At 41.9% G+C, this 21,739-nt stretch overlaps 1 protein-coding gene across 1 annotated transcript; it reads left to right on the forward strand.

Annotated features, from left to right (window-relative positions):
• The first annotated feature begins 634 nt into the window (after positions 1 to 634).
• Positions 635 to 16,401, forward strand: plcb2 (phospholipase C, beta 2). The gene is made up of 32 exons (XM_084013629.1): positions 635 to 740; positions 1,050 to 1,127; positions 1,729 to 1,797; positions 2,546 to 2,686; positions 3,039 to 3,118; positions 3,240 to 3,293; positions 3,374 to 3,449; positions 3,680 to 3,780; positions 4,236 to 4,396; positions 4,493 to 4,639; positions 4,742 to 4,899; positions 5,642 to 5,724; positions 5,887 to 5,971; positions 6,200 to 6,416; positions 6,522 to 6,604; positions 6,704 to 6,800; positions 6,906 to 6,990; positions 7,153 to 7,277; positions 7,532 to 7,683; positions 8,058 to 8,222; positions 8,357 to 8,456; positions 8,620 to 8,724; positions 8,899 to 8,963; positions 9,133 to 9,223; positions 9,352 to 9,813; positions 9,923 to 10,106; positions 10,690 to 10,831; positions 11,893 to 11,957; positions 12,466 to 12,507; positions 12,713 to 12,770; positions 14,393 to 14,476; positions 16,079 to 16,401. Exons 1-32 carry the CDS (start codon positions 657 to 659, stop codon positions 16,247 to 16,249), a joined length of 3,810 nt encoding a protein of 1,269 aa, XP_083869755.1. The 5' UTR covers positions 635 to 656; the 3' UTR covers positions 16,250 to 16,401.
• The last annotated feature ends 5,338 nt before the right edge of the window (positions 16,402 to 21,739 follow it).

The raw sequence follows: 21,739 nt of genomic DNA on the forward strand, positions 1-21,739 counted from the left end.
CGTGCAATATCTAATGCAAATGTTCACCAGCCAGCCAAATTAATGTGCAGTCAGGGCTGTGAAAACTGTGAAAATCACTTATTAATGGGTCACCCCATTCACCTAAACGACAAGTAAAAAAATGTTCTTGTGTGTGTGTGTGCGTGTGCACATGTGTGTCCATATCCTTCGAGAAACCTGGTCTCGGTTACGCAAAGCCACAGCACAGTCAACGCTTTTTATGTTTTATTTATAAGCCTACTTTTTTCAATTCTGTTAGTACCATCAAACAAAGATCCTTTCACCTCCCTTGCCCTGGGGTTGCTGCAGAAATATCAAACACAGAACTAAAAGAAAATACGAGCTATAAAATTAGCTTCTTCTGACCCTTTAATATCAGTCTTTTTTCAGACACTGTCTCCTCTATCTAGAGCTCTGATTCAAGCTTGTAAACGGACACTTCCACCTTTAGTCTAGTTACGTGTTTGTTTTAGTTTTTTGCAAACTTCATTTGCAATGCATATTTCTTGGGGTGTGTCAAAGGTACAGACAGAGGCTGTGCACTAAACTCGTGTATCTTTTGGATACAGATGGATGGATGAGCTTGTCAGTGACCATGGTGGATTTATTTCATTTATAGCATTGTGCTGTCACAAAAGTCACGCTAGAAGGGCAATATGAATAAGAAAAGACACTTTCTGGAGCCTCCAGAGGTCAGAGATTATCTGGTTAAAGGAGAAAGATTTACAAAGTGGTCGGAGGTGAGTGAATATTTCAATAAAATCTGAGCTGTGTCATGAAATACCAGCTTAAATGAATTAATAGTACATATGCAAATCTGCTAACACACTAACAGTACATTTTTATTTTTCATTGTGTGATGAGCAACAGGAGTTTCATTTGAATCCCACTGAATTAACTTTAATCCCTGATGTTGAATTAATGAACTGTTCTGCAAAATATAAGTATCTCCTTATCTAACATCAACACATCATCATCAAACAGCTCTGTTCCAGATTTAAAGAAAAATCAACAAATGTGTGAATGCTAATCCTCGCTTCTCCATCCAGGACTCCACAAAGACTGTTCCTGTTACCATGAAGATGGATCCAAAAGGTTTTTATGTCTACTGGACCAACCAAAGCAAGGTAATCAATGTTGAGATTCTGGAAAAGAAACTTAAAAAAAGACCTTGACAATATATCAGAGGTGTGTGGAAGGTACTGGGTGGTCATGTTTGAATGATTCACATCAAGAGTGTGTGTAACGTGTTTGATAGCTGCACTCCGGTCCAAGCAACTTGTGGAGAATATTGATTGGTGCTGATGTGGGCTCACCACGGTGCAGCTGAAGTTGGATGCAGTTGATGGAGAGGACTGCTTCATCTCTCTCTCTCTCTCTCTCTCTCTCTCTCTCTCTCTCTCTCTCTCTCTCTCTCTCTCTCTCTCTCTTTTTCACACCACTGAGGCATCTTCTGGTTTCTGCCATATCACAAATCCACTGGAGCCTAGATGAAATGTGTGCCTCATGTGTTTGGGCTTAATCATGCTGGCATGCTATTATTCACTCTAAAGCATTTATAGGAATTTTAAATTTTGTTTTCGAGACATTGCAGTCAAATATTCTCCCAAAAAAAACTAAGTAAATCCCATTGTTTTTGCACTTTGCCAAAGGATGACTGATCTGAATCCATATTTGGACTGGCGCCTACATGTTGAATTGAGATGATTCTCTGCTTCTTGTTTCTAGGAGACAACGTTCCTGGATGTTGCTGCTGTCAGAGATACCAGAACAGGAAAATATGCAAAACTTCCCAAAGTGAGAACACTATTGTTTACTGTAATAACTTGCTCTCTCATCCAATTAAATCAAAGTGTTGTGTTAGTAATGTAAGAATCTCTGCAGGCATGCAGATAGGGTGTCAATCCCTTAGTTTTAGGCCATTAGTTTGAGAGGCATATTTGCATTGCAAAAACAGCAATGGACACATGCTGCCAGGTCACTCCCCCCCACTACAGAAACACACAACACAGGGTAGTCATGAAAGTCAAAATCTGGCAGCTGTGGTGCTTTTTCCTTGTTGGCCTCCACAGAGAGTAGCAGTATGCCGTCATTATCATCCCTCATGGAGGGTTCAGAGGTGAAAGTTGTTACATGTTCCCCTCAGGGCCCAGAGCACTGCATCATCCCAGTTGGGGTGCTATTGCAAGCACATCTTCCTCTCAGGCCCCTGAGGAGTTTTTTTTTTTTTTTTGGAAAAGCAGCTTGAGTGCTGATGTTAGGATGTTAGGCAGGAAAGTATTACCTAATACACTGCTCTTCTTCTTCCTGCTGTCTGTGTAGTACATGGTTGTGTTTGTGCTTAAATGTTTGCATGCCTAGGTCAGCAAATTTGCATGTGTTGAACAAGCTCGCAGAGAACAAGTGCTGCAGACATGATTTCCCTTCTCCCAGCAAACAGAGCGTGATTCCAAATAAACAGCTAAAAATGGCAGCATGTCTTTTGAGCCCATCAAATCTAATTGGCTATGAACACATTATTCTCTCTTTCTTTTGCCTTCAACAGCACACCAAGGTCCGCAACGTGTTCAACTTGGACTTTCCAGACAGCAACCATCTTGCCAAAACTCTCACAATCGTCTCAGGTCCCGACACAGTGAATCTGACCTATCATAACTTCTTTGCCTCTAAGGAGAAAGTGACACAGGTAATAAGCCACTGTACACACTGACGTGTGTGTGTTATTGACGTTGCGTCTGTCCTCTAGCTGTTTGCGATCCTGCCTTTCGGTCTGGTCTGATTGTTCAAATACGGCCATTAGCCATAGAATGAGCCTTTGCTTCCCCCCAATGACTCCCATTATGACTCCAATATCCAGATTTAATCAACTGTAATTAAATTTGTGCTATGTTCAATGCAGAATGCACTACTCTCATTTCCTGAGGTACAATTATACTAATGCCATCTAGTGGTCACTTTGTGTCCATTTAATATATTTTATGACATGTTTTCATTGAATGTAATATCCCTGTTTGTATTTGTAATTGAATCCACATCAGAACTGGGCAAATGATATCCTTGCAATCGCCTACAACGCTGCAAGGAACAATGCGAGCAGACACGTCTTCCTGGAGAAAATGTAAGTGGACATCATGTCATCTGACAGTTCAGCTTGTACTGTCGCTGAGTGAACACAGCACCGTTTATTTTCACCGTGTATGACACACGTGGTAATAGTCAGCCTTTGTGCTCAATCTTAGATACGTGCGTATTTCCCTTCACACGAACAAGGACGGCAAGATTCCAGTGAAAAAGTAGGTTTCACCTCATGTAAGATTGGTTTGTATGGTTCTTTTTCAAATATTCTACTTGATGTTTCATTATTTTTTTTCAGTATTTACAAGATGTTCCCTGCAGATAAGAAGAGGGTGGAAGGTGCCTTAGCATCAGCACACCTCCCCAAAGGAAAGGTTAGAAAATATAGACATTATGGTGGGTTGGTTGTCTAATCCAAATCCGGTTATCTATCAAGACTTTTTTTTTTTTTTACTTTACTGTTGTTTCTTGTAGATTTTGACTGTTATTTTAGCATACAGTAAGATTAGGTTAAATGTTTTTTATTTATTCATACACTTATATGCAGAATCACAAATTACCATCTCTTTTGAATTTATGTAGATAACATGTTTTTACATTTCAGCATGACACCATGAAGCCCGACGTCTTCACTGAGTCTGCCTTTAAGGCCTTTCTGTCACACCTCTGCCCTCGGCCTGAGATTTATGAGATCTTCACTTGCTAGTGAGTCCACCTCTCCTGTGCTTGACTGATTATCCTCTCATATGGCTGGATAATCCTCAATTTATCATCTTACATCTTCTAGTTTTTCAAAATACACACCTTTTGTAGCTAATGTCATTTATTATTCTCATAATTAATTTACCTTTCATTTATGTTTGAGACTCGATTGAATTCTTTCATTATTGTCTTTATCATCATAATTTTTTTCCATAATTTTGTTGGGAAACCCTGTCATTTGGCATCTAAATACTTTAAATCGCTTGGCTAGTTATGAAGCCAGAAACATGCTTCTTTACCAATTTTAATTTGGCAGCACAAAGCCAGAAAAGTCGGCCTCGTGCTTCACTAGGGAGCCCCCAGTTCATGCATTAGCTATGTGGCACAAGCTCAGGTGGCAGGTTTTGGGCCGTGATTGGCAGGAGCAACATTACATGCATCCTCACTGTGCCCTGCAGCTCCAACAAACCCACCATGACAAAGGAGAATTTCACCAAGTTCCTCAACGAGAAGCAGAGGGACTCTCGGCACAACGAAGAGCTGTTTCCACGTCTGCGGCAGGACCAGGTCAAGGCTCTGATGGACAAATATGAACCCTGCTCCTCTAATTCAAACAGAAGTGAGATTGATGATAGGATCGTTGTACGGTGGCAGGATTCTGCTTTTGTTCCTTTAGTTTTATTTACTCCAACGTGTCTCTCTTGTTTACCCGCAGGTCTGATTTCCCCAGAGGGTCTCTTAAATTTCCTGATGGGGCCTGAGACATCAGTCGTCATGCAGGACACGCTGGCCAAGTTCCAGGACATGACCCAACCCATACCTCACTACTTCATCAAGTCCTCCCACAACACGTACCTGACAGGTCACATACACCACTTAGATTTAAGCTTGCGACTTCACATGCCTGATCAACTCACAACCTGAGGATCATTTAGAGGTATTTTATCTGTCTGTCACCCTGCAGCCGGTCAGTTCTCTGGCGTGTCCTCTCCGGAGATGTATCGTCAGTGTCTGCTGTCGGGCTGCCGCTGTCTGGAGCTGGACTGCTGGAAGGGCAAACCTACAGATGAAGAGCCCATCATTACCCACGGCTTCACCATGACAACTGAGATACTCTTCAAGGTGGTTCAACTTAGTTTTGGGAAACCTTTAATAGGATTTCATATATCACTCTAACTTTTGACATATTGTGATTTTTGCCCCTCTTTTATTCATTAGCCTCCTGGATCTTGCACAATCTAAACAATAGGACTGTAAAAGAATATGACTACATTATGATGATCATGAACTTATACATAACCTTATAGTAGAAAACTATTGAACCCAGAAAACTATTTGCTAAGTCCCACCACAGTGAATTGTTTTTTAGTTAATGGCCAAATCCTAGTTTCCTATGAGCAGTTTGCATTGTTTCAATATGATATCTTCATGTATCCACTCACCAAGAACTGTTGGTGACCAAAGTGTATCATAAAAAGCCTTTAAAATCACTGATTAACTTTTATTCGCGTCCATGTGCACATTAAAGAGCAAAAGAGTGTGTGTGTTTAAAAACACACATTAACACACAAACACTCACCCACAGGCGGGCGAACCCGTCATCCTCTCACTCTCAACACTTCCATTTAAGGGCAGCCGGAGCTCCACAGCCCCAGGTTCCTGGACACAACACCTCAGTTCAGTTTACTGTCAGCCTCTAGATGTGATTGGGTTGGAGTTGACTTCAGGCCATCGGCAGAGAAGCAATAGCAATGTCTGACTTCCATGATTTTATTACTGTCCATGTTATCAGTTTAATCTCAATGTGATTAAAATAAAAATCAAGTTAAATGCCTTAAAACGGATGCTTTCTTTTTGATGACAGGATGTGATTGAGGCCATCGCTGAGAGCGCTTTCAAGACCTCACAGTATCCCGTTATCCTCTCATTTGAGAATCACGTCGACTCGTAAGACCTGAGCTTTTCCATGAACTCATGCCATGTGATGTTATTAAAACAATGTAATACCGATCAGATGCCATGGAATGGAATATTGATGGAATATGTTGAGGATGTTATAGAACCTTTCATTGTGGCAACAGAAGCAGGTGATTCTCCGCTTTGTTCCAGGGTTAAACAGCAGGAGAAGATGGCCAACTACTGCAAAACCATATTTGGGGACGCACTTCTAACAGATCCACTGGACAAATACCCTGTGAGTACACTGTGGCAACATATATTGCTGTCAAAATAAAATATAAATTAGATAAAGGATTGGTATAAGACACTAGTATGTGTGTAATAGAATGTAAATGCCTTCAAAGAAATAGTTTCTTAATTTTCTAAAATGGGAGATGAGACCAAAACTAACTACTATTATATTGTCACTGTTTACCCCAAGCTGGTTTGTTGAAAGGTGTTTTCTTTCTCTTTATCTGAACAGCTGAAGACGGGCCAGCAGATTCCCAGCCCTTCTGAGCTCATGGGTAAGATCCTCATCAAGAACAAAAAGGGCAGCCACGAAAAGCCGACCCAAACTAAGAAAACCAGCACGTCAGCCACTGAGCCGATCACACCGACAGCTACACCCACCCTGGACCCAAACATCCCTTCCCAGGATCCTGCCCACCCATCACCCAGCAGCACCCAGGATAACCAAGGTGGACTACATGAACCTTAAGCCAAAATCAGATTCCGTTTTAAAAATAGGCCTGTTTAGTTATATTTTTAGGTGTCGCTGACATCACGTTTACATGTTTGACCAGAGGGGGACGCAGCTGTGGAGGACAATGAGGAGCAAGAGGAGACGGAGGAACAGGATGAGGAGAAAATGAAGACATCCGATGAGGTAGAGTGCGTTGTTGCGATGACAGTTTTATTGCAACACATCATCCGTGTCCAGCACAAACAGTCGAGCATCAGTTAACTTCCTGTCAATCGCCAACAGGGCACAGCTGGACAAGAAGTCACAGCCTATGAGGCGATGTCATCCCTGGTCAACTACATCCAGCCCAACAAATTCATATCTTTTGACCATGCCAGAAGTATGTCTTTGCTTGATAAATTTAAACTAGATTTCACAACACATACTTTGCAGGTAAACACATCAAAGTCAGTATGAGTTATGCAATTCCTTTCTTCCTTCACAGAGAAAAACAAGAGTTACGTCATCTCTTCCTTTGTGGAGACCAAAGGGGAGGCAATGATTTCCAAGACTGCTGTTGAATTTGTCGAGTATCCTTTTGGAGTGTTTTAGATGCTCTAAAACATGTTAAAAGGACTGTATTTGATTTTTTTTAAATGGCAAAATTATACAAAAATATGTTTCTTTTTGAGAGTTTTCTGGTTCACATACAATAAGAGCGATACAAAATCCTCCTAAACTATCTTTCTCAGATACAATAAGAGGCAGATGAGCAGAATTTACCCCAAAGGAACAAGAATGGATTCTTCCAACTACAGCCCTCAGCCTTTCTGGAATGTAGGCTGCCAGATGGTGGCACTCAACTATCAGACAATGGGTAGAAATGCATACACAATGTACCGATAGCCACTTGAAATGTCATCATTCACTGTCCTTTGTCTGACATGTTTCAAATGTTATGCTCTGCTATATTTTGTAAACCTGAGCTTCTATTTTCCACCACAGCATGTCAGCGTTGCACCTCTTTGTGCTCTGTGGGCCTCTGCTGTGCTTTGCATCCTAAATGCTCACTGCTCCTCCTTGTGTCGAGTGAAAGGGGGCATGAGTGGGCTGCTCTGTGTCCATTTTCAGATTTCCCCATGCAGCTGAACATGGCTCTGTTCGAGTTCAACGGCAGAACGGGCTACCTGCTCAAGCACGACGTTCTGCGTCGCAGTGACAAGACGTTCGACCCTTTCTGTGACAGGATCGACACGGTTGTGGCAAGCACACTGACCATAAAGGCAGGTTCACAGCCTTGTTGTTAATATGCATCTCTCACTTTCACCAACAAACAACATTTTTTAAAAGCAGGTACAATTTTTCATACATTAAAGCTGAATCAGTGTATAGCTGAGAGTTGTTTTTGCTCTTCTAAATTAAGGACTAAATTATCCTCAATAGCCTTAGAAAGTCCGTGTTTGTGTGTAGATGAAGAGTGTAATAATACAAGCTTCCCGCTGTGACTGATATGTGGTTCCTGGTATTCGGCGGCAGCGTGAGTGAAAACCCGCTCTTTATTTATACCCACTGTGTCCTGAACACGGCTCCACACAACAGGACACATCCATATCCGCACCGTCGTCCTGTATGTCACCAAATCTCATTCACACACTAGATCTATTCTGGCCAGTTTCTGTCGGACAAGAGTGTGAAAACGGGAGTGGAAGTGGAGGTGATCGGGCTGCCGGGAGACCCCAAGAAGAAATATCGCACCAAGTGGGCCACCACGCCCAACGCCATCAACCCAGTGTGGAATGAGGAGCCTTTTGTTTTTGAGAAGGTGTGTGTCAGTAAATAAACATGTTCACATATTCACAAATACATGCGGGTGAATGTGTTTGTATGAACTTGTATGACCCACCATGTTGCTGCTGCTGTTGGTCTTAATACATTTGTTGTTGTTATGATGCAAAGATCCTGCTGCCAGAAATGGCCTCTCTGAGAATTGTAGTCCATGAGGAGAACGGTAAATTCTTAGGACAGAGGATCATCCCACTTGATGCCATCCAGTCAGGTGGGTGAAACTGAGAAAAACACCTCACTTCATGCTTCATCTAATCTACATTTATTAAAGCAACACTGAGTCATCCGAGGCCTCACAGTGTTTGCTAACAAAACAAGGCAGAGGAGATGCTGCCTTGTTTCTAATTCGCAGAGGTTTGTTTTGTGGCCTGCAGGTTTCCATCACATCTGCCTGCACAGTGAGAGCAACATGCCGCTCACTCTGCCTGCCCTCTTTGTGTACATCGAGGTCAAGGACTATATCCCCGCTGCCTTCGCAGGTACTTGGCTTTACGCTTTGGGTTTCTGCAAAAGAAAAGGCCTCTAAAATTGAATCCACGTTGATAGTCGGGGACAAGACAGATTTAGTTTGGATGTGTGGAGCTTGGTAGCATTTAGCTCACATTTCTATTTGGTTCAAGTGTGAATCATTGACGTATTTGATTCTGTCTCAGATTTCACAGATGCCTTATTTAACCCAACAAAGGGAACAGAGAAGACCACAAAGACCCCAAAGGAGGTAACAAACAGTGGCTAAAGGAAGCCTAATTCAGCTATCATCTACTAAAATTGACACATCAGTAATGTCCCCAGTTCTCCCTTTGAACCCTCAACAGCACTAATTCACTTCCTGGAAGATAGATGGATAGATAGATTGTGATTTTCTTGTTCTTTGTATCCCCACACAGTCATCCTCTGACTACATTTCTCCCTATGAATTGCCTCATGTGGTCCAAACCGCCACAGACGAAGCTAAGCAAAGTCAGATCGCTGCTGCAGGTAATAAAGCTCGTGACTGGGACTCAGTTCAGGATTTATTTTTGAGTGATATTGAGCTTTAATATGGCTCTTGTCGTTTGTCTTTAGTACTGAATTAACCTGTATTTGAACACTTCCTCTTCCCATAGAAGAGACAGCATCTGAACCTGCACCACCAGATAACATCAATGACCAATCACCACAGTCTCCTTCAGAGGCAAGAGCAGAAGAAGCTAAAGAAGAGGATGACTTAGACACTCCACAACCTGCAGCAGAACCTTGTCAAACACCTGACAACTCTGCTGCTGAAGATCCAGCCCTGGACGCAGGATGCGACGCATCCGAGACCCTTCCTGAAGCCTCTCCTTCCCCTGAGGAGGAAGCCCCTGAGAAGAAAGAAGAAGAGGCAACGAAGAACGAAGAAGAGGCAGCGGCTGAAACCAAAGAGGAACCCGTGGATGACTCTGAGCCTGCTTCAGATGATAAACCAGGCACAGAAGCTGTCGGTGCTGCTGAAGAGTGTGTTACTGTTGCATTGCCCTGTGCAGAAAGTGCATTGCCTGAGTCTGCAGGATCAGAAGACTCATCTCAGTTGCCGATGTGCAGTGAAGGTAACGCCGACGCTTCATCACCGTTTCCCTTGTATCAGTGCATTGTAGGTAAAGATCCCTGAGAAGGAGAAGTATACAGATGTATTGAATAAATCTATCAATAATGCAGATCCTTCGACTGTGACTACTGAAGAACTGACACAGCACAAGAATTATCTGAAGGTCATCAAGCGCCAAGAGAGAGACATGAAAGAGGCAGAGAAGAAGTATCAGAAAAAAACAGAGGATGTGATTCAGAAGTACTCCGACTCTTTCAAGGCCATCAAGAGGAAGACCTCAGTGAAGAAGAAAGAGTAAGGGAATTCATTTCTTTTCCCAATGTGTTTGAGTCAGTTTGGAGCTGAAATATGGTAGGAGAAATAAATGTTTGAGAAAACATGGTTAGGTAGTGTTTGTGGTGGAGGGGTGTCATGTAGTCATTTCAAAGTACTTCGATCCATCTGTGCAATTGTTCCAAGTTTAGTCATTCAGCAAAAATGTGCCTGTGTGTGTCTGTGTGTGTGTGTGGTGGATCCAAATTATATAATACTGACCCACTAATGAAGTTATTGTTGTTTTTGTCAGTGTCATTAAAGAGATTACATTTCGAAGCACGGAGAATATTCCTCGGCTAATGTGTATTTTTCCAGCAGAAGCCGAATATTAGAGGATGAAGAGAACAACTAAATGAATATGGAGTGCAGTGCCTTTTATGCACAGCCCACCACAATAAGCTTTTAGGACAGGTTATTCAAGGCCGAGCATTGTTGTGAAGGATTTCCAGTAACCACGCCGCTGTACGTTAATGTATGTACTTGGAGGGATAGCGGCTGTTAATCTATAAACCCTATTCCCCTTGCACATGTCCTGTCATGTATCATGTTGTGTTTCCTCCAGGGGAGGAGGAAACACATCCGACTCCAGCGTGAGCACAGAGCGGGTGCAGGAGCAGAAGGAGAAAATGCAGGTTGAGCTGCAGGCTCTGTGGACGGAGCAGTGTGATCTGCTGAAGAAGAAGAAAGAGCAGTGTGCTACGGAGGTAAATACATTACAGGTTTACTGTATATTTCAACAATCCCCTAAATGTTGGCCAATTGAAAATTCTGTTTCCCATTTAAAATGAGAAAAAAAGACATTTGTGACAGAAGGTAAACATTTACTGTACTTAAAGCGACAATAATCAATATTCTTATAACAAGGGGATTGACTGTGTCATGTGTAAGGTGAAAGGCGTTGCTCTCAGTGGCAACACCAAGAGAATCATCAACTCCTTTTATCGATTCTGCAGTTCTCCTCGGCTTTACAGAGCTTTTTAACGTCTATCATCTCATTGTTTTGGTTTTACAGCACATAACTTGTTTTGGCTCAGTTTTCAATGAAAAATCTGTAAAAATCCACTGAACACTATCTGCTCAGCATCATGCCACCAAAGTTAGTAGCTGGTAGTGGAGCATTTAGCAGCTAAAGAGCCAGATATTTCCCTCAGGAGTTGGTAGAGGCCAAAACAGAGTGAATATTGAGCACCTTGGTTAGCAGGATAGTTTTATTTTCAAATAGATACCTGAAAGTCAAGAGCTGCTCCTCATCCTATTGTAATCTGTTCTCATCTGCTCCTTATCAACCAACACTCTCCTCATACCTTCCTCTTGGCTGTCTTTATTACAACTAGGATGCATTCGTTTCTCTCATGGAGCACCTATCTCTTCTCTCTACCTGTTGTGTGTCTGGGACACAGCCAGTGCTTTAGACTCTCTATAATGATTATATACCAGAAACCACATGCTCAGGGGTAACCGTAGCATAAGTTCTGGATCAGTATGAAACTGTGAGGTCAATCAGGTCTCTTTGAAGCGTGGCCACCTCATTAGACAGACAGAGAGTGGAGACAGTCTGTGCTGTGAGGTCAGAGACCTCCCACAGGACTCGGGCCAAAGTGCTCTCAATAAACTGAAAGCCAAAGTTCACACAAATTAACAACAGAGGGCTTAACTTTTGTTTGCAGGCCTTAATCACACACAGCATGGGCATTGTTATTTAGAGCTCCTCAAGTTTCAAGCTTTATCTTGACTGAGATTGCGTCACTTCCTCCTATTGTGACAGAGACTGGCCAGACTGTTGGAGATGGCCACAGAGAGACACACCATTGAACTGAAGACCCTGGAGAGGTGTGAGCACGCATACAACACATTTTGGGACATGCTGTACACACTGAGTGCAGAGTCTGTGCAATCTGTGCCTTGCTGTGTGTGTGTGTGTGTGTGTGTGTGTGTGTGTGTGTGTGTGTGTGTGTGTGTGTGTGTGTGTGTGTGTGTGTGTGTGTGTGTGTGTCATTTGAGGTGAAACATTTGACATTATGCAAAGAATACCATCAAATAATGAATAAATCACCCCAATCCCCTTCCACTGTCCTTGGGTGGCTTATGGTCTGTGTGTTATCCCAAGTCCTCAGCTGGCAGATGGTTGTCTCAGGACATGAGTTACCCAACAGGTGTTTAAATAGCAGTGGAGAAGTAAAGGCAGCCTTGGTAATCTACCTGTCCACACAGACGCTATAGCCTTACATTTAAACCTTCCCGTCACTATATAGACGAGGACACACCAGCAACTCTTGTTTGAAGGAACCATGTTTAGTATTTAAATCAACCACGTTCTGCCTTTGCCTTGTTTTTACAGTGAAACCAAAGGGAATAAGAAGAAAACCACAGAGAAAGCAAAGTGAGTTCATAGCATGACACGCCTTCAGTTACCTTTTTGTGTTTCCATTCATTGCCATTCCTCTCACTGTGTTACAGCTTCTTGACCAAAATGAAAAGAAATATGAGGAGACAAATGTTCTTACTTCCATGTGACATTACATTACACATTTGATTAATTTTAACAGGATGTGCAAGAGCTCTAATTTAAATGTATCCTTTCTTAGGCTGAAAAGGGGAATGAGCACAGAGCTGTTGGATGAGCCTCGTCCGTCTGACGGTGCAGTAAGTCGTCTTTTACATTTTTTTAGTAGCAGATTTAGACTTTTTGACAATGTATGGTAAAATTAAAGGAATAGTTTCACATATTTGGAAATGCGCTTATTTGCTTTCTTTTCGACAGTTTGATGAGAATATTGATACCAGCCTCTGTTTGTGCAGAAATTATGAAGCTGGAATTAGCAACAGATTAGCTTAGTTTAGCATAATGACTGGAAACACCAAAGCTCCAAAGGTAACAGTAGCTTCATATCTTTTCGACTAACATGAGAGTGGTATCAATCTTTTCATCTCACTCTTGGCAAGAGAGAAAATAAGCCATTTTTTTTTAAAGGAAATAGCAAATCTGAGGTATACACACACACACACATGCATCACTGCACATGTAGCTTAATGTCGAGCTGAAATTAAATATGCTTTTAGATCACATCCCTGGTCATATTGTGCCTCTACCTGATATTTTTATATCAAAATCCATTTTATTCTACCTGGAAAACAAAATATGACATGTGCTTACTTCCTTTAGAACCAACCAATGTTGGCACTGCACAGAGCTAGAGAAGGTTGTGAGTTTATCTTTTGAACAATCAAATCAAATTCCTCCCATTACGTCGTGCCTGCCTATAATGGTTTACCTCGGAAAAACCTGCCGTTTCCGCTCCACTCTAAACAGTATAAATGTCACATTTCACACACATTTTACATCCACCGGCTTGTTCAACACATGGTATCTACCAGTGGTAACAATGGTTACATAAAGACAGCAAGTGACACAAGAATTCAACCAAACATTAAAGAAATGGGCAGCACGCTTTCCTTTCATACACCTGAGCACATGTTCACATACATGCACGTGTTTGCTCACAGACACGCATGCGTCGTTGAAGGTGCACTCACACACACACACACACACACACGTGAGCATGCACACCCATCCACCCACAAACCACCCACATAGACAAACACATACACACTTGTACCCATTGAGGAAAGTGCAGTGGGCCCTGACCATAGGCCAGGCTTGTCCATTACTCAGAGGCTGTTTACAGAGAGCAGACCAATCTATGTGTGGTCGATGACTCACTGGGCTCCGCTCTTCTTCCTCTGTTGGCTCATCAGGAGTTAGACCTGTTGTATCTGGGCTAAAGACCCAGGCGATTCACTCCGCTACTCCTCACCCGTCGACTCCACTCGGATCGTAGCAAACCCCGCTCACATCTCCCCACGTTAGAGTTGCGTCGCAGCTCATTTTGATCTACTTAATCAGCATTTGGCCAATAATTACGGCAACTTTTAATAACACAATCACTTGTTTAATCAGCACTGCCTCAGTATTGAATGGCTTGGTGAAATAAGGACTGTGTTACCGAACTGGACAGGTCCAACCTGTTGTGACATAACCGTATTGATTCTCTTGCTCCGGTTGCATCCCGTGGGTGCATTCCTTTCTTATACACAGACATACATACACGGAGGCAGAAACACGAGGAGGGCTGCTTACAGACTTACAAACAGTCTTCATCCCTCACTTGATACCGTATGCACACATTCTCCCAATGCACTCAAACCAAAGATCGATCATGTTTTTCACTCAGCCACATGTGTTGTTCTTCCTTGTATTGTTACAGTCTTCAGATAACAGCCTACAGCAAGCGACTCTGATGAAGAAACAGGTTGCTACGCTGGAGGAAATCAAGACCCTGACTAATCAGGTACACAGACCGACACCGGGATACACTAGGAATCACTTAGGCGGACGTTGCACTGGCTTCACTTTGAGCAAAAACTATGGAACTCGTGGGTCAACTTATCCATTGCTTGATTAACATGTGCAGTCTGTAGATGAGGATGAATCAAATACGTTTCACCAGTTCATAGAGAACGTACCACACAATGGCCAGGGGGTCACCAACAAAGTATTCTTGAGAAAACTGCCAGCAAGTCAGTACTTACATTAACCTACAGTGTATCTTCTGGCATGAACAACGCATACTAGCATAGTCTTTAATGAAGACTTATCAAGCCACTGCAATGATGGGAGTGAAGCAGGCAGATGAGACAACATCAAAGTTAAAGGACCATACCAGTGTTACAAATGGCCTCTACTATAAACCTCTACTATGTTTGCCATATTTCTTCTATCTTCTTCTATTTGATCTCATACAAGCGTTGTTTAGCTCACAACTTGCTGGTTAGAGTAATACAGTAATTTTAGATAAATAAACAAAATAGTCACAAGGTTGAATTACCTAAACTCAGCGGCTCTACTCTCGTAGTGTTTTTAAACACAGCTTCAACATGCATCGCAGTGAATAGTGTTTAAAAAGGGTATTCTGAGATCTACTAAAGTTTACACTGCATACACTCATGTACACAAAATGTGTTGAAGTTGTGTTATAATTACACTGGTATGGTCCATTATGAAATGGTATGGTCCACTTTAGGGGTGCCTGAAACAATATTACAAAATTCTCCCCAGCATGAATAATAATTAATATTTAATTACAGATTGACCCACTTGAACTGTTATTTTTACCTCTGAAGGGGGGCCAAGTCGTAAACAGCAGGGGTTAAACCCTTCGCCCCAATCCCCCCTGTAATTGGAGTCCCCACAACATGATTAATATGTGGTCAATACAAGCAAAATATAAACTATGCCAACAGCGAATACACGTTTTTCAAATTCAGTGTCAAACCATGGCCATCTGTCCTCTCAGTGATCATACGTAATGCTTCAGGATGACACATCCAAATTTGAGAATACAGACCAAGCTCCCACCGCTGTAAATGATGTCAGAGCACTTTTATGACAATGCTTCGCTTTATGAACTGGTGAAATCTTGTCATTATTACTGAGAAAAGAGGTGTTGGATAGTTTAGACATTGACGCGTGAACACCAGATGGATGGTGTGATTTTCTGTCTCACCAATAACATTATCTTACAAATACAGTTTTTGATATTGAGAGAAACAGTGGGCGGAATTCAAGAGATTAAGGGACGAATGAGGATAACATCTTTCTCTCAACATGCGAGCTAGTGTAGCTGTAGCCTATGTATTTATCACCATGATTGAGCATTGAACCATTTTACTTAATGCAGGCACATTGCCTCATAATTAAATGTCCTGGAAATAGCTCATCATCACTCTTGTTTACTGAGTTCAAGCCAGTTCCCTAGCATGAGTTAATCAGTGATCTTTATTTTTTCTTGTAACAATACGCAAATCCATTCTCTCAAGAGTAGGATGAAAAAAAAATGTGTCCTTTGGACAAGCCTGTCACCGGTAACAAACTTTGGTCCCTGTCTCTGCAGCTCAATCAGGAGGCCCTGAAGGAGCACAACCAGAAATTGAGGTCTCTGCCAGCAGAGGTGAAGGAGGCTGTCAATGTCTGCGTGGGGGGTCATTTTCCTGAACTAGTCGACCAGGCTGTTGACAAGAAGGTGGAGGGAGTGGGCTTCTATGGAGATGTCTTCCTGGGTTAGATGTGCCGTTTGATCCCTGACCCTTCAGTGTAACTCTCTCCTAACCTTTTAGAAATGTTTTAACGCTCTTTCAACCGGTTACATCACCTACTGTGAGGATAACTGAGGAAAAGTAGAAGATTCAATTAACTCGTGTGTGAAATTTCAATTTAGAGGTGTTCATACAGACGGGTTACGTCGATGTCCTGTACACCAAAAGTTTGATCAATTGGAAATTATTTATTTTTTTTCTTTTTACTTTACTTTTACTTGTTGCTTTTCACCAATAAAACAAATAATCTGTAATAGTAATAATAATAGTAATATAGTGATCATGAGTTTTCATTCATTATCAGTTCCATTTTCCATACGTAAAGTTTGAGCAATATGTGAATACATTTTCCATAACGGAGTTCACGAGTTGAAATAAATGTAGCAGCCAAAACGGGTTATCTGAGTCTGCAGGCTGAATCGAGACAATGACTCCATCTGTCACTTTTGAGCACATGGTGTGTGATTCTCCATGAAGCCTAAGCATTCACTCTGAGTTTGAGGTGTGATGCAGTTGTGAAGAATGTTTTGCGGGGGAAAAAGCTATATTTACTCTTTAACTGGGGCAAATGTCCTGTAGTCATGATGATTGAAATACACGACAGGCAACAATAATTCAATATTCCCTGTATCAAGGATTCTGTTCATCTCTCTCTCTCTCTCTCTCTCTCTCTCTCTCTCTCTCTCTCTCTCTCTCTCTCTCTCTCACACACACACACACTCACACTCTCACATACTCTCTCACTCTCAAGCTGTTGGGTTTGGCTCAAAAGAACTGGAAATGATGATGGAAGGGGAGAATGGCAGGCACAGGAATGTTTTTCTGTTACTTATTCTGTTGTTATTTTGCCCAAAATATTCAAAAACATAAGTGAATGAAAATAAACAACCTTTTAAATAATTGGCTCCAACACTGAAACTACTGCTGACAGCCATTAATATTAAAGACATTAACTCAACAAACTGACCTAAAATGAGACAAGGGAGAGTCGTGTGTTCAGGCTGATTATGCCATGTGAAACAAGAGGGAACAAACAGCCAATATCTATAGCTCAATAGAAAGAAACGTCCCTGTGCTCAGTCAACTATGGTTTGGTCCACTGGCTCTCTATTTAAGTGGGTTTCACCCTCAGCCACCTCTTTTGAATTTGGTTAAAGGAATACTTCACACATTTGCATTAAACCCGGTAGTAAATGGTAAATGGCCTCATTTGTAAAGCGCTTTTATCCAAAGCGCTTTACAGTAATGACTGACATTCATACACACATTCACACACTGACGGCGGAGTCAACCACGCAGGGCGACAGCCAGCTCGTCAGGAGCAATTAGGGTGAGGTGTCTTGCTCAGGGACACCAGGCACTCAGCTAGGAGGAGCCGGGGATCGAACCGGCAATCTTGCGGTTACCAGCCAACCCGGTTACAAGCCAACCCGCTCTACCTCCTGAGCTAAACCCCCCAGGTAGTATTTATGAATGGTCGTGCAACATTCACTCATTTCCCCAGAGACCGTAGATCTCCGTATTTCCATTCTGACAAAGAGCCTCCTATGATGCAAATATCATCATTTTGCATCATTGGAGGCTGCTTTGGTTAAAGAGGTTAAGACTACAACACTAGTTTCTCATGTTTTCAACCCGCCTATAGGGGGCATGACCCACTGAGACTACAGACCTATACAGATCAGTGGTGGGACCTCACTTCAGACTCGGGGTGTGAGCGGAACTGGACCTGTCCTTTTATAAAAAAAATGCCGCTCTGCACTCCAAATACATATCCGTTGCGCTGATCCAGAGGCCGACTGGGGAGGGGGGACAGGTCAGAGGGAATTGCCTGCGGAGCTGTGCATTGTGGGAGTTGTTGTCTTCCATCCACATGTGCCAAAAAGTCACTGTCTACCTTTTCTCGATCAAGAAGGCACCAAATTCCACATTTATTTTACATTTCGACTAAACATATAGACCCACTTTCAATACAGATTCATGTTTCCACCAGTGAAGTGTGCTTTTAATAGAATATGAGTGGTTATCTGTCTATACTGGAGAAATTATCACATTCTTAGCAGCAGTACAGGATAGAAGAAACAAGATAATTGAGAACAATTGTATGTTCAGATTCAAGCAGCCGACATTTTAATAGCAATACAGCAAACAAATACAGAATACAAATGATGGGCAGTACAGTCGATTTGTTTATGGGTACCAGCACATATTGGTGTCAAGGGGAATGAAAGGGCAGATATGGCTGCAAAAGAAGCTACAAAAAATAATTACATTGATTTAACAGTTCAGCAAAACAGAAGTCAAGAGCATCATTAAACAGAATGAAGGAAGGGTGGCAAAAACGATGGGAGGAAGAAAGGAGGTTTGCTAGAATCCAAAGGAAAGCGGGAGAAATGCGACATACTGAAAGGAACAGAAGAGAGGAAAAATAATTTCATGGCTCAGATTTAGGCATGCAGGATTAGACAATTCATAATATAAAGTAGGTAAACATGGAGGGAGATGTGAAAACTGTGGAGAAGAAGAAACAGTCTGTCGCAGATATGAAGCAGAAAGAGGACGTTTGATTAGGGATCAAATTTGAGTTTGTTGATATTTTTCAAATAAATCAGGAGATGAGTGTTCCCGACTTGTGTTTCAGTTTCTTAGAATGACTACATTTACTGAGACAATATCATTTTTCTATTTATTTTTTATTTATATCAATATCTACACTTGCAACTCCATGTCACATCTCTCTAGCTCTCTCTTTTATGCAGCGCCTCAAACTACTACACCGCCTAGTATTATTTGGCACATTATGGAATTACTTATTCATAATTGTTGTTCATAATACCACATAATCGCAATGTATTTTCCCTCCAACTTCTACGAGATCTGCAGTGAATAGTGTCTCCTTCCGGCTGCGGGTATCATCCAGTATGTGATGGCCCTTTTGACCACAGCTTGCCGACATAAAAGAAAACTGAGAAATGTTCCAGCTTGATTGCAGCTCCGCGTATGGAACATTGAATGACAAATATTGGGGAAATCTGTCATCTCAACGAGCAACTTGTTTCTTCAACTGTTTCAAGACACATGCAAGGATTTGTTAATGAGCACATTTCCTCTGACTCACCGTCCACAGAATCTGTCCATCTTTTCCTTTTTCTTGTTGACACCCGTCTTGTGCATCAAATGACATGAATGACATTTAAAAGAAGAGGATCTGGACGAACCGCGTCTGGGAGACAGCTTGTGCTTGAGAGTCCCGACACCTCATGCACATGAACTGCGAGCTTAAGAGTGTGAAACCAGTCAGCCCTGAATCACCGGGCTCATAATCTTACATAAGACGAGGTCCAGGCAGATCTGTCTCCTACCAGCTGGAGAGGGAAGGCCTGAGCAGCATCTTTGCCACCAGGCAACACTTGGCTGCTCCCTGACACCGGACGGAGAGCCAATAGAAGGAAGGAAGCGCTTCTGATTACACACAAGACATTCACAGAGCAGGCACAGGAGCAGATGTTTAGATGGGATGTTTGATGTGGGTTGCTAGAATTCCCAGCCCAAAAAAGAAATATTAAATCAAAAGAGAAGGTGAATGTGAGGATGAAAGAGCAAAATCCTTGTAAAGTTGCGATTTACGTGCGGTAGAAAAGCCTTGCAGCATATGGAATGAAACATGGGTTTAAATCAATTTTGTCAGAATGAATTTAATTAGAGAAAAGATCACAAATGAAAAGCATGAAATTGGCTGTAAACACTGTTCTACGGTAGCTTTTCTCTTGCGCTCTGTCTATTTTAATCCTGAAACAACTGAGAAATAAAACGCTGCAATTTAAAGACCTCGATTCAACGCAATGTTCCAAAATGCGAGATTAAAACAGCATTAGCAGAAAATAGAAATAATGAATTTTGGGTCAGACAAAGCAAAAAGAATGAGGACGCTCAAGAGTACACGTGAAGAGTGAGCTACTTTTCTTATCCTCTTGTGTTCCTGTGTGAGGAAGCAGTCCTGACCCACAGGAGGTGGATACATGATCTATAGTCCATCTTGGCTTGAAGTGGATGCCATCCTGGCTGAATTTGAAGCACCCACACCACCCACGTCCACGCCACCTGCTGAAGCTGCGTGTGTGCCAGGAGAGAAGATTGCTGTAAAGTATTGAATCCTTTATACATGATCTCCATGCAGGCTTTCACCAGGCTGCAGGAAGTTGTTTTTTTGTTGATTCTTACACCATCCCATTAAAAGCTTATGGCATGGGATGATTATGGGCATCACCCTGCAGTCAGTCACCTTCTCCTGTGTGTCACATGAGACCCTCTTAACTTCCTGTATGTATTAAGGATATGGTTCATTTAGACAAATGCACACAGACGCATCCACCTCCAGACACGGACACCCACATACTGTACCAGTGCCAGATAGCACACTGATGGCTACTTCAATTCTACTCAGCGGTTTTTAGAGCTAAAATCCATGCCATCAGACCTAAATTGGATGATTAAACATGCTGTCCCACCCTCTCTGGAGTCACAGCATCTGTCTCACATCGCAACCCTGGAAGCTGGCGACACTGTAACGCAAGTGTAGAGATGGATAATTTGCACTGCAAATAACTATACATGTTTTTCTGCAATAGGTTCATGACATATGATGTGGAACATTGTTAAATTTATGGCATCAGAGTCAAATAAATACTGCGATTTAAATTGAGAAAAAGTAAAGAGGCTTCTATAATAATTCATTTTAATCAGTCATGGGTTTAACAGGTTGAATCAAAAGTCAAATGTTTTTATTCATTTTATTCAAGCACTCAAATCAAATAAAACTATAATTCCCAGATGTGCCAAATCATTAAAAACAGTTCTTGGACCTTCATGTCCACTTTCAAACAAGTAGTTTGACATTCAAGGAAATACACTTCAGGTGAGGTTTTTACAGTTAGTTTTCTTGCTGAACGTTATGGAGACACAGCCAGCCAGTAAACTCAGCTCAGCTCAAAGAATGAAAACAGGGTGAAACAGTCGGATTTGGCGCCTCTAAAGCTCAGCAATTGACTATTGATCTAATTGTTTTAATCCATGCAAAAAAATGGAAACATTTCCACTTTTCCAGTATTGTTGACATGAGACTAATTTCATGTAACTCTTTACAAGAAGATGAATATGTGTATTTAACATAAATAGTACTTTTATCATATTTAATTACATGTCAAGTCACATCCGTTTCATGGTAAAAGCTCAAGTCACATGAAACAGTCCTGATAATCTGTGTGAGAATATAACAGAAGAAATCCGATGAATCAGCAGGGAAGAAGCAGCAGGTGACGCGCCGGAAATGACACGTCATAAATGTTCACGCTCCCAGGCCGCCGAGTTCACGGGACACTCCAAGTGTCAACATGAACACATGTTCATTTTTTTTGCATCTATGTTAAATAGTGATTGATTTAATGCACCTCAGCTGGAGA

This window comes from Eutrigla gurnardus, assembly GCF_963514095.1.
Source record: "Eutrigla gurnardus genome assembly, chromosome: 7".
Lineage (NCBI taxonomy): Eukaryota > Metazoa > Chordata > Actinopteri > Perciformes > Triglidae > Eutrigla > Eutrigla gurnardus.